Source organism: Lycorma delicatula, chromosome 4 (assembly GCF_047948215.1).
Source record: "Lycorma delicatula isolate Av1 chromosome 4, ASM4794821v1, whole genome shotgun sequence".
NCBI lineage: Eukaryota > Metazoa > Arthropoda > Insecta > Hemiptera > Fulgoridae > Lycorma > Lycorma delicatula.
In genome coordinates, this window is record NC_134458.1 from 101957344 (window position 1) to 101971195 (window position 13852).

Below are 13852 nucleotides of genomic sequence, written 5' to 3' on the forward strand. Positions count from 1 at the left end.
AGCTAATAATCAGTAATGTTAATAACACATGTAATCGTTACTTAATTATTTTAATTTGTTACTTTAATTAGTAGTTAATACTTTATTTATTGTAATATTTAATTATTTTATTTAAAATGCATTACCCATGACCATAAGGTGGAATAAAATAAAGGCAACAGTGGACCCTGTTATCTTGTATATTTTTTCTATTCAGTCCACTTTCATCATTGAAATATTGTCGGAACTGATCATCTATATATGTACAACATGCTCGCCAACTTTCTTCACAATTTAGTGCATCTCCAAAACCTGGAAAATATATTAATTTAATATATTTAGTACATAAATTCAAAATAAATAAACAAATTAATAATACAGCTTATGTTAAATATTAATACATTTAAATTTTTTATAGCATTTGTGTAAATAAATAAATGGTGCTACCTACTGATATGTTAAATATTTTTTTATGGTAATAAATAAATGGTGCTACCTACTGATATGTTAAATATTTTTTTATGGTTTTCTGTTCTTATACAATTCTTATAATATTTATTTACAATTTCATTTAATTTTGGGTATTTTGGGTTTTACTTAGCTTTCACCTTTTTTTCTTGTTTGTATGTTTATTTTATAGAAAATAACATTTAAACTTATGAAATATTTAAACATACAAAAAACCACAAGAACAATATATCACGAGTCAAGTTTGACCTTGATACAAACATAAGTTTTGTATCACGTTTTGATCATATTGTTAATGCATGTCTGCTGAATTAAAATAAAAATCTGCAGTCACATCAACCATTTACTGTGAAAACAGCAGCAAGTCACTGGTCACAAAGATGACTGAAAACATTTTGCAACATAACACAGCATATTTACAGAAAAAATATATTAAGACGGCTGTTAATAAAATTGGGTCCTGGAAAAGATTAAACCGAATTATGTCAGTTTATTAAATTTCAGAGTCATAGGTAATATGGAAAATTGCATCCTTATAACCTGATATTTGTAAAACAAATATCATTTATTTCAGAGAGTAGATCCTAGGAATTCAAGGATTTGAAGTAAGGATAAGATTTAAATATAATGACCAAAACTGTATTTTAAACAATGGTGACATTCACCACTGCATTTATTATTTCATTGTCAATCAGTCTCACTGTACCCTGTTGGCATTTATGATTGGTTAATGATCATTTCAGTTTATGCCAATTAGAAATTTTAATATAAAAGAGTAAAAAATTTGTTAATAACAAAAATTCACCCTACATTTTGATTATATAATCTAATTTTTGTTGACAGTCATGTGGCATGACAATAGTTAAATTATCAAATTGCAAATTATAAACATAAGTTTACATTAGCAAAATATAAAAAAAGTTGAATTTTAATAACATCTATCACATCATGACCATGATTGCAAGACATATATATATATATATATATATATATATATAGAGTTCAATACATATATAAAGTTATAAAGTATTGTACTTAAATTTAAATTTTCAACTATATAACACAGAAAAATTAAATTTTAGCAGATGCTCCTGTCTTGGAATTGTCTATTTTTCGGTTTGAGACCATTATACCCCAAACATCAATGGAGGCTGGCTCTTATGGAGAACATCTTAAAAATTATAAATAGAAAGTGACTGACCATTTTAAAGGGCAATGAAAAGAAGATTTGACATTAAAAAACACTGTGCAACAACAATTTTAACAAAAGTGATAAGACATTTAATTTTTTCACAGCTAGTTTCTAAAGAGAACTGCCTACAGTACCTTTTAAATAATTACACAATAGTGAAACAGAATGCTCCTACCTCAAAGCAACCTATTTTGGCATGAAACCATCACATCCCACAGTTACTTTCCATTGCCACGAAGGAAGGTAACTTTTGTTTGTCTTCTGTTATTTGACTGGTTTGATGCAGCTCTCCAAGATTCCCTATCTAGTGCTAGTCGTTTCATTTCAGTATACCCCTACATCCTACATCTCTAACAATTTCTTTTACATATTCCAAAAGTTGCCTGCCTGCACAATTTATTCCTTCTACCTGTCCCTACAATATTAAAGCGACTATTCCAGGATGTCTTAATATGTGGCCTATAAGTCTGTCTCTTCTTTTAACTATATTTTTCCAAATGCTTCTTTCTTCATCGATTTGCCACAACACCTATTCATTTGTCACTTTATCCACCCATCTGATTTTTAACATTCTCCTATAGCACCACTTTTCAAAAGCTTGTAATCTTTTCTTCTCAGGTACTCCAATCGTCCAAGTTTCACTTCCATATAAAGTGACGCTCCAAACATATACTTTCAAAAATCTTTTCCTGACATTTAAATTAATTTTTGATGTAATCAAATTATATTTCTGACTGAAGGCTCATTTCGCCTGTGCTATTTGGCATTTTATATCGCTCCTGCTTCGTCCATCTTTAGTAATTCTACTTCCCAAATAACAAATTTCTTCTACCTCCATAATCTTTTCTCTTCCTATTTTCACATTCAGTGGTCCATCTTCATTATTTCTACTACATTTCATTTATTTCGTTTTGTTCTTGTTTATTTTCATGCAGTAGTTCTTGCGTAGGACTTCATCCATGCCATTCATTGTTCCTTCTAAATCCTTTTTACACTGAGCTAGAATTACTATATCATCAGCAAATTATAGCATCTTTACCTTTTCACCTTGTACTGTTACTCCAGATCTATAATGCTTCTTAACATCATTAACTACTAGTTCTATGCAAAGATTAAGAAGTAACCGGGATAGGGAACATTGTTGTCAGACTTCCTTTCTTATGTTCTTTAATTATTACTGTTACTGTTTGGTTTTTCTAAATGTTAGCAATCTATCTCTGTATTTGAACCCTAATTTTTTTAAAATGCTGAACATTTTATTACAGTCTACATTATCAAATGCCTTTTCTAGGTGTATAAATGTCAAGTATGTTGGTTTGTTTTCTTCAATCTTTTTTCAATCTGCGTCCAGCAGTACCTCCAGTGAGGTTATTAATTGAGGAACGAAACCAAAGACGTAGAGGACTGACACCAGGAGAAGCCAGGCAGCAGCTTACAGCGGCCTGGTAAGAACAGTGGGACATATCAGAGAAGGGGAGGTGGACCTGGAGGCTCATCGCATGGATTGAATCATGGCAAAGCAAAAGACATGAAGAACTGAATTACTACCTTATACAGCTCCTCATTGGCTAAGGCGATTTTGGAGCTTACCTGCACAGATTCCACCTACGTGCAGACTCTGGGTGTGTCTACTGCGGCTCATCATACCCAGAGCACACCTTCGACTGTGGAAAGTGGGTACCACTATGGAGAGACCTTGGAATCCTCCAACTGACACCAGACAATATGCTGGATTATATGCTCAGGTGAGATAGAGAGTGGCTTGTACTAGCAGAATTAACCACAAAGATACTGTGAGAGAAGGAGCAGGGTGGACAGCTGAACAGATAGTGAGAAGAAACGGGATGCAACCATGTCTAGGGTGTCTTGGCTGACTCAACCAAATGAGGAGGCAAGGCTCCCCGATAATAACGTGCAGACCATCCAGCAGAACACAAAACAAAAGACCAGTGAAAACCTCAAGAAGTGAGGTGAAGGATACCGGGACTGGAGAGTGAAGGGAGGACAAACAGCCCTCTACAGAGCTGGCATTCGTTCGTGCTTGCATGGATGGGCGACAGTGATGATGCACAGGGACTCTGAACACACTGAGTTCAAAGACACCTCCTGGGACTGACTAATGCTTAAATGCGGTTTCCGGCCTCAGGAGGGGGGCTGGTGAGGTGGAGGTTTAGTTAGTAGGGCGGAGGCTACATACGCCGTAACATCTGCAGAACCTGTTAGCAAGCCCGACACTTTGTCTGTAAATGGGATTACTCCCCTAACCAAAGGAAAAAAAGGAGTGTGGTCTTTATACAAAAAAAAAATTTAAGGAAGGAGAATTTGCAAAATTTTGTTTGATATCTCACAGTTGAACAGTTATTTAAGAGTTACTGTAGTTTTTGAAATTAGCTGTGAGAAATATAAAATCACTGCCATTTTGGGTAGGGTTGTCATAGTCAAAAGATTTTTCTGTCAAAATGTTTGTTTTTAATGCTCTTTAAAATAATGTGTCAAAACCCTACCCTTTCTACTTCAACTTTTTACCCCCCCCCCCCCCCCCCCCATAAATTGGAGGCTATAAGATGCTTGGAGTATTGTGGTTATATAAAATTTTTTTTTTTTTTTTGAGAAAGCAGAATTTGATAAATTTCATTTTTCAATGTTTTAATTGTTGAAAACTTATTTAAGTGTTTTCATGCTGTATATTCTACATGAGGAGTATTGTTTATTAATTACAATAGTTTTTTTTAATAATTTATGATGAAACCAGTATGAGTAACAACAGTTTTAATCTGATATTTAGATTATATCTAGCTGTACAAATAAAGTAAGATGGATCCAAAAAATGAGATAATTAAGATAAAAAATGAGGTTTTATTTTTTTAGAATATAAATCAAAAATGCAACTTTGTAAAAAAAATTAGAAAACTAAACACTGAATTACTTCCCTAACAAAAGAAAGAATATGTTGTTTTAAAATCATAGATAAAATTAGTAATTACTCATAAATATATAATTTTAAAAATAACAGTAATGTTGCATAAATAAGTTTTACCTAAAAAGTATTTTGCTTATCGTATTGCATTATCATTGTGAAATTAGTAAAATGGAACATATTCCATTGCAGTTTCTACTTAGTCAAGACATTCATTCTTTCCAGGAAATTAGTGGGAGTTATGTTTATGAAGTAATAGGAAATAGGAAAGTCAGTTGGATAAAAACAATAAGACTATCTTTACTTTCCAGTTTGGTTTTTTGAATTATCTACAATGGATACCAGAAGGGTATGCATCAAATGTCAACAGACACAGTACTAGTGAATTTAGATCATTTAGTCACACATTAGTAAACTGGCACCAAAAACATGGAAAATAATTATTTATGAATTTTTACGGTTAATTTTTTAAAAGAGGTCGAGCTAAGATATTTAAAATATTTAATGTTTATGAGAAACAAACAACATTGTTTTGACATGCTACAAAGTCTACGATGCACAGTATAGAACTTTATTTTCTGATTAACTATACTATTCTGTGATAATGTTTAATCAAGTGTATTATAAATAACAGTTTGAATAACAACAACCTGCATAATTCTAACATTTATCAACATGTCTTTCTCATTTGCATACGTCAAATGTCTATCATTATGTGAAAGCTGAATTCTGAAAACTGTAATAATAACAGTGGTTATAAATTAAGGAAGTTAATAAAATCCAATCTACTATTTACACTGTTGTTATACTTAACAGCATTAAATTATTTTCTATATATTAAGTATACACTGCCTGAAAGGTAACTAACTGTTTGCATTTATCTGCATATAGTAGTTCTTACCTTAGCTTGCTGATAAGTTAAAATGTTGAAACTTGTTTCTTAAAATATTTTAATTGAACGTTTTTAGGAATTATTTACTGGGATATTAATTCTTTTATAAGCAAATTTTCTGTAATACAAACTTATAATATAGTTTATATTTAGCGATTTTATGATCTCAAGGGATTAAAAGAAATAATACAAGATGTTTTAGAAAATTCAAAAAAATTTTCTAAGCGATGTTTAAAGGCTTTCAGAATAGTCAACTTGATTAAAATTAATTACCTGACTGTTTTGAATTCTTTCATTAATATTCTTTTTTTGTGGAGTATATATGGAAATAGCTTGAGAGAGTTATATATCTATTTGGAAGAGAAAAATTTTTAATTTATCAAATGGTAATTATTTTTTCAATGTTTGTTCCAAAGGATATTTTTAAAATAGACATAAACTGATTTTTTATGTAAGAACCCAACCAGTGATCATCCAAGTTGGATTAGCATATCCTTAATTATTTCCCAAAATAATTATTTAATGTAGTCTTTCACTTTGTTTCAACTTAATTTTCTCATAATTATCATATAATACTTAAAAATAAATGACTATATCTCTACAATTAAAGTGTATGTATTACCTGGTGTATCAACAACTGTCAAGCGAAGTTTAACACCTCTTTCTTCAATATCCATGCTCTTCTTTTCGATACATGTTGTTTTCTGAACACGCTCTACAATTTAAAAACAAAAATTTGCTTAAAAATATGATTATTAAATATATTTAAAAAGTAAATAAATAATTATAAAATCATTGTAATTTTGGTTAATTATCAAAAGATCCTTATCCAAACACCTTCCAAGAGAATTATGTATGAATCAAGAGTTAAAATAAAATATTTGTATCAAAAATAGAAAAAAACAATATACAAAGATAAAAAAAAAAAACAATTTGAAAATAACCAAAACATCCTCATAAAATTTCATCGATAATGCTTGGTAGTTTCTGTAATACTTTCATATTTAGTATATAGAATCTGGAGAAAAGATTTTTTTATTTTAAATTTTCCTCTTGATTTAACAAATTTTATTCATGAATCAAAACTTTAAAGTAATGGTAACATTGGACATTTTTAAATCTAGTCCCACACTATGAACAAATAAGAGGAAGTGGGTTGATCATAACAGTTCTAGAAAGATCATAAAAAGAGAAAGAAGACAGGAAAGATTAAAAATTATTGCCATCATTAAACACTGTAAACTTTTTAAATAAAAAAACCAAACCACACTTAATAAATATATTTTCAAAACTCACTTCATAATTCCTTGCCACTGTCTTCAATAAAATAAAATGGGTTAAGAGTGACTTATTAAATTTGGTTTAGTTTTTTATTCAAAAATTTTATAGTTTAATTAATTTTCACACCTGACTATCATGAAAAAAAATAAAAATTGTATATAAATGTAAAGGAAAAAATAATTGTAATGAATCAAATGTTTACCTGAAAATAGAAAAGAATGGGGAAGGACATAATGCAAGTGTTTTGCCACAAGGCAGTGATAAAATAACGATATGATGATGAAGAAGACTACATTTTAATAGAATCATATTTGATTAACTCAGAAAAACATAAAAATTTTAAGTTAATTTCAAGTAATAGGTAGTAGAACATGTTTGACTAAACAGCCTCTCTCAATAAAGTAATATTATGGATTATTTTAATGTTATTCACTCTTTATTTATATTATACACTTCATAAAAGCACATTTTTATTTTATTTAAGGAAAAACATGTAACTTAGTATTTACATATTTAACAAATAATAATAAAAAATGTAATTAGTGAATAAACAAATACATAAAAATCAACTGCAACAAATAAGTTGTGAAATTTGTTTTAAATGCTTTGTTGGTGTGGCTTTAAAGATATGAATTTGTAAAGAAAACACATATATATATATATATATATATATATATATATACACACACACACACACACACACACATACGTGTCCATAAATGATGCATTTCATTCGTGTAAAGCAATAAAATTACACAAGGAAGTAAAACAACAATTAAATAAATAAAAAATATATGACGAATTAAAACAACCATTAATGTGTTTCATAATTGTTATTTCATGTATTATTAATTAATTTTTTATCTTAACCTTTACATTTAACTTAGTTTTTTATTTACTGCATGATCATAAAAAATAATTGAAATTTCTATATGTTTTTTAACAATAAAAGAAAAAAATAAGGCTATTAATAGAACTTACTATTTAAAAAGACAGTTTAAAATAATTTTCAGCCAAACTGTCTGACAAGAAGTAATCTAAACATTAACAGAATTCCAGACGTCTTTTTTAAACGAACAAAAGCAAATAATTCTTGGCAGAAGTTACTTAAATGTTTCAAAGGACTTTTTTTCACCATATTAGAAATTTTTCACAATAACAAAGCATACATTACACGGCATTCATTTAAAATAAATTTATGTTATTAAGCAAAATCATTGAACCAAAAACAAAATATATGTACACACAAACTCTTTTTAATTAGCAATTATCCACTTCAATTTAATTTACTGAATCAGTATGGTACAGTAATTAATAATTTAAAAAATAAAATTTTATTCTTTTTGTATCAACCCCCAAATATTAATTTTTGCATCAGCTATAACCTTGATCTATCATTAACAAATGTGACTGGAAATTAATATGTGGTTTCTGATGAAAAAGAATTATTTGAGTACAAGTAACTTAAAAACTGCAGCACATCAATAGATATATATATATATATATATATATATATATATATATATAAGATAATTTTTTAAATCTGTAATTTCTAAATTTATTAACACATAGTAGTGCTTAAATTAATTAAATATGAAAATTTATTATTTTTACTTTCTATGGCGATTATTGTTGATTTTCAACAGTAATGGTTTACAAAAATAAAACTATCAGGTGTATTCTTGTTTTAATTATTGTATTCATAATGTAACTGTATGTCATATGGGTGTATCCATCTCTTTAAGTCACAGCATACTTAGAAGTAAAACAATTATTTAGTGGCAGAGTTGATAATTTTTGTGAATTTGAAACAATAAAGATATAACAAGTATAAATACCCTTAACTTTTAAAGTAAGGTACATTTTATGTTTATGTGTGTCTTGTTTTTATAAGGAAATCTACAAAGGTTAATTGTGATTTTGTACGTAATGCCTGAATGTGTTCTTAGAGTTATGACAACATTTTTGATCTGCTTAACATAGTACTAAGTGTAATCACTGAAATTAAATTTGTATAATTTTGTATTATTTTTATCAGTGTCTACCAATTTTGTGTATCATATTTATAGCTTTATTTGATATAATTACTTTCATTTCTGAAAACGGTGACAGATTTTTGCTCACTGAATATTTGTTTAATTCTGTTCTGTACATAATGCAAACAGATTATAATACAAGAAAACAAATTTTCTAATGTGTAAACTCTAGAAAGAATAAAAACATGTAAAACTTACCGCTGACTTCAGGTATCTTACGATCTTTATAAAGATCACTTAAGAATAAACTATTAACAAGCGTAGATTTTCCAAGACCAGATTCACCCACAACCATCAAAGTAAAGTCAAATCCTCTTTTTACTGATTTTCGATGTACTTGTTCAGGTAATGTAGCAAATCCAATGTAGTCCCTGTCTCCCTGGACAGAACAAAAAATCCCTCACACTAAACTGTATTTATATACACATTCATTTAAATAATAAAAATTACATAATGTAAAAGATAAAATTACAAGCAATAAAAACATAAAATTTAAAATACTTCGTTTTAAGTTAATGCAATAAAAATATAAATTGGAATAAAACAGAAACCAATCACTCCAACTTTCACTAAGGGACTAGATAAAGTTAATCATTGAAACTGCAAATCAAAAAGCTCTGCCAAATGAGGAACAGGCTAGCCAGGCAACTTAACCTAGTTTATATCACTGCTAGTATTATTAATATCCAATTACAGTTCTCTATTGCCTTTAACTTGGTATAAGATGAATTTAACAGCTCTGCAAAGATCTTCTGAAAACTCATTTCTAAGTTTTTTTTAATCCATTATTTAGAAAATAATAATAAACTGCATTTCATCACGTTAATCAATAAATTTCTTTTAATTATGATTTCTTCATGACAACTTAATAAGACAATTTTTTAACTTTTTTTTTTTGACGTGTGTTAAAATTACTTACTGCTGATTGATATACTGTAACTTTTGATAACTGTTTACTATAATCATAAAATTAGTCTGAAAAGTATCTTCTTAACAAGCGTAGATTTTCCAAGACCAGATTCACCCACAACCATCAAAGTAAAGTCAAATCCTCATTTTACTGATTTTCGATGTACTTGTTCAGGTAATGTAGCAAATCCAATGTAGTCCCTGTCTCCCTGGACAGAACAAAAAATCCCTCACACTAAACTGTAGTCTCCCACCATTCTCAGACACTAATAAAAGACCGTTCACCACGACAGTGAAAGCAAATCATCGTCGACCACCACCTGGAGAAGACCAAGAAGAATATGGAAGAAAAAAGAAGGAGAGTTCCCTGGCGGCTCAACGTGAGACCTCCCGGCGGATGCCGCTGGAGCAGCAGGCCTGGCCGGTCCGCCGAGGGAGCCGCTGGACGCGAACGCTACCTTCCCGCTCCAGCTCCAGCTCCAGCTCCAGCTCGCCAGATTCCAGCAAGATTCCATCCTTGGATCTTGTAGTGGATCCGTAGCGGGCTGCAGCCTCCACCCCGCAGGCTGATGATGGTGGCCCATCACAGCCTGCTACCGTCAGGCGGGAGAAAATCCCTCCGATAATGCTGGACTGTCCAAAGGACTGGCCAGCACTGTCCAGAGATATAAAGTCGAGGATTGGGGGGCACCTGGTTGCCAAAAGCACCAGGCTGTCCATCAGGCTGCAGCGAGGCAGACTACCGGGCGGTGCAGATTTTTCTGCACTCGAAGGGGGTTGCCTTCCAGCGCCCGAAGGACAAGAAGCTGAAAGTAGTAATACGGGAAATTCCGTATGGGGCTACCCCGGAGGAAGTAAGGGAGGAACTGACATCCCTTGGATTTGAGGTGACTTCTGTGAAGAAGTCCTCACCAGGGACGGTCGGGAAACCCCGACCTGCCTAGTGGCACGAGGGGGGCCGCCCCAGTGCCACAGATGCCAAAAATTTGGGCACTCGTCGAACTACTGCCGGAGAGCCCAGCAATGTGTTAAGTGTGGTTGGGACCACGACACTGCCACTTGTGTCAAGCCACGTGAGGAACCAGCCTCATGTGTAAACTGTAAGGGGCCGCATCCGGCAAATTACAGGGGCTACCCCTATTATAAGGAGCAAGTCAATAAGGTCAAGGGAATTAAAAAGCCCGCGACAGTTGACGGCCGCAGCTGGGCCCGCGTTGCCGGTGGGGGAAAACCAGTCCCCAAACCGGTGGTGCCGGCACCTGTGGCAACGGTAGTGGAAAAAGGGGAGGAAGCCTCCCCAACATCCGCCAAGCCAAAACCGGCGGCTACCACCAAAAAGGTGGTAAAACGAAAGGCTGCGGCCAAGCCGGCCCGGCGGGGAAGGCAAAGCAGGCAGTTAAGGAAATTGAGGCCCCGCGCCCAACCAAAAGGGCGGCCGCACCAAAAGGCGCCTCCAGCGGCAAACCAAAACCGGCCACCCCGAAGGAGAGTAGCGGCATGGATTTCCTGTCACAAATGACAGTGAGGGATGTCCTCCCAGACATTATGATGGTCTTGCCAAGCCTGCTCCAGGCAAAATCTCTCAAGGACTGTATTCAGTCCTTAATAGAGTGCCTCATGGCTATACTGTCTAGGTATGGTTAGACCCACACTCAGACTCTTGCAGTGGAACGCCAACTCAGTAGTAGGCCGGACGGAGGAACTATGCCGTCTGGCCGAGGATCTACTGGTAGACGTGATACTGTTGTCTTAGACGCGCTTGAACCCAAACAAGCAACTGACTCTTCGGAACTATTTCACATATAGGACGGATAGGCCAGTACGACCCGGATACCCCACTTCCGGTGGAACCGCGGTTTTAGTCCATAGACGCCACATGCATACGCGCGTTGATCTTCATACAAACGTGTGTGCATTTGGAGCATCTAGGCACGGTGTATCAGCTTGTTTCTGCTTATAGCAAGCCGAACTAGCGGTAACCGGCGCAGATCTGGATGCCGTGCTGGAAAATTGGAATGGGCCCATGATACTCATGGGTGACCTCAATGCCAAGCACGTGTCATGGAACAGCAATCTGACAAACGCGAATGGCAGATTGCTATACGAAAGGGTGCGAGCCCGCCGTTTGGTTGTCGTAGCCCCTGAGGTGCCCACATTCGTTCACAGCACAGGCAGACATAGGCCTATGTGTTGGATATCACAATCATGAATGGGGTAACTCTCCCGTTCATGATTGAAACGATAGAAGACCTCAGCTCGGACCATTCTCCTGTCTTGCTGGAACTGGGACAGGCAGGGGGCGGCCGAGATCCCCCACCTATACCCCGAAGGTCAGTTAACTGGAAAAGGTTCTACGAGACCCTTCAACGGGAGTACAGGCCGGTGAATCCTGAGCTCCTGAACACCCAGGAGGAAATCGACGACACTGTCGAACGCGTCACGTCGTCAATGACCGTGGTCCTGTCAGGCAGCTCAACGGCGAAAGCGCGCACAGTTGTTCGAAACGACCTCCCTCCTCATATCTACGTCGCCATAGCGAAGAAACGACGATTGAGGAGGAGATATCGAATCACCCTGTCCCCCGTTGATAAACGGGCCTTTTATAATCAAACGGACAAGGTGAAACAACTGCTGACAAGACATCGAGAGGATGCGTGGAACGAATACCTCGCCTCGATCTCTGACGACATCCCCTCGGTGTTCAGGTTGAACAGGAGACTACGAGAAGGGAAGAAGCCTCCCCATCCGGTTGTGGGGCAGCGAGGTTTTCTTGCATATTCGGAGGCGGAGAGGGCCGAGGTTTTCGCCGACACCTTGGAGGAGCAATTTACTCCAAACCCCGAACGACGAGCACACAACCGAGGTGGAGTCCTTTCTTGTAGATTATTTCTCACAGCTGGAGGACGCCCCTCTAGAGATTGACCAAGTCACTGAAGTGGAAGTTTCCGCAGCCATTAAGGCTACAAGGCCCCGGGTGTCGACGGGATCAGCGCCCGTGCATTCCAGAACATACCGGCCTCCGTGATTACAACTATTTCGGTGATATTCACGTCCGTTTTGTACGTTGGATATTTCCCGAATTGTTGAAAAACGGCCAAAGTCGTATGTCTACCCAAACCGGGGAAGAGTTTACTTTTCCCCCGGAATTATAGGCCAATCTCCCTGTTACCGGTATTGTCTAAGTTGTTCGAGAGAATTTTCCTCGAAAAACTGAGGCGATACATGGAGGGAGAAGTGCGGCCGGAGCAATTTGGGTTCAGGGAGGGTCACTCAACGACCCTCCAACTGGTAAAAATAATAGATGACCTTGTCGGAGGCCTGAACAGGAAAGCGGTGACTGCAGCCGTTTTTCTGTATGTGGCCAAGTCCTTTGGCAAAGTTTGGCATAGCGGGCTGCTTTATAAACTAGCACAATCGGCGATTCCATACCGCTATGTCAGACTGATGCGGTCATATTTGCTAGACCGACGTTTTTTTGTGCGCCTAGGGGAAACAATTTCCTCCACTAGAGAAATAGCCGCTGGGGTTCCCCAAGGAGCAGTGCTTTCTCCTTTCCTGTACACTTTGTACATAAACGATATGCCGCTGTCGGAAGGGGTTAAAACGGCCCTTTATGCAGACGATACGGCATATTTCTACAAATCGTGAAAAATCGGTGGCCGTGATGTTCACATACAAGACACGCAAACCGGCCAGGCAACTGGAAATCTCAGGGGAGAAAATCCCTTTTGAGAAAACGGTTAAGTACCTGGGGGTGGTCTTGGACAGGCAGCTTACCTTCGGCGAACATGTTAATTATGTGACCCGGAGGGCTAAGGCCGCCAGAGCCTCACTATACCCAGTGCTGAACAGTGCCAGCCCGTACCCACTGGGAACTAAGTTACTTATTTTTCGGCTGTACGTACTGCCGATTCTGACATATGCTTACCCGGCATGGGGGGCAGTGTTGAGCTCCTCGCTTCAAAAGAAGATTGAGGCCGTCCAAAACATTGCGTTGCGGACGATATTTGGAGCTCCGTGGTTCGTCAGGAACGCCACTCTCCGATCCGATGCGAGATTGCAATCCGTGTCCGAGGTGGGGGTGGCGCAGACTGTTCGGGAGAGCAGCTGTGTCCGAACACGGTCATCTCCGGGACATCTGCCGAGAGGACCCAACCCCGACAGTTGTAAGGAAGCGG

At 35.9% G+C, this 13852-nt stretch overlaps 2 protein-coding genes across 3 annotated transcripts in view; both read right to left on the bottom strand.

The window, feature by feature from the left end:
- Positions 1-13852, bottom strand: part of LOC142323710 (septin-4-like) — a 132818-nt gene that overhangs the window by 26970 nt on the left and 91996 nt on the right. Inside the window, exons 2-4 of one of the 2 annotated variants that reach the window (XM_075363836.1) lie at positions 8964-9140; positions 6071-6163; positions 126-291 (exon numbers count right to left, since the gene is read on the bottom strand). In XM_075363836.1, the coding sequence (XP_075219951.1) occupies positions 126-291; positions 6071-6163; positions 8964-9140 (436 nt within the window). Of the gene's footprint in view, positions 1-125; positions 292-6070; positions 6164-8963; positions 9145-13852 lie in introns of both variants that reach the window. The other variant, XM_075363837.1, reaches the window with a different exon arrangement.
- LOC142323711 (septin-4-like) overlaps positions 9762-13852 on the bottom strand; it is a 55187-nt gene continuing 51096 nt past the window's right edge. The window contains exon 2 of the mRNA XM_075363838.1: positions 9762-9883. Coding sequence (XP_075219953.1) covers positions 9818-9883 — 66 coding nt within the window. The 3' untranslated portion in view covers positions 9762-9817. The remainder of the gene's footprint in view (positions 9884-13852) is intronic.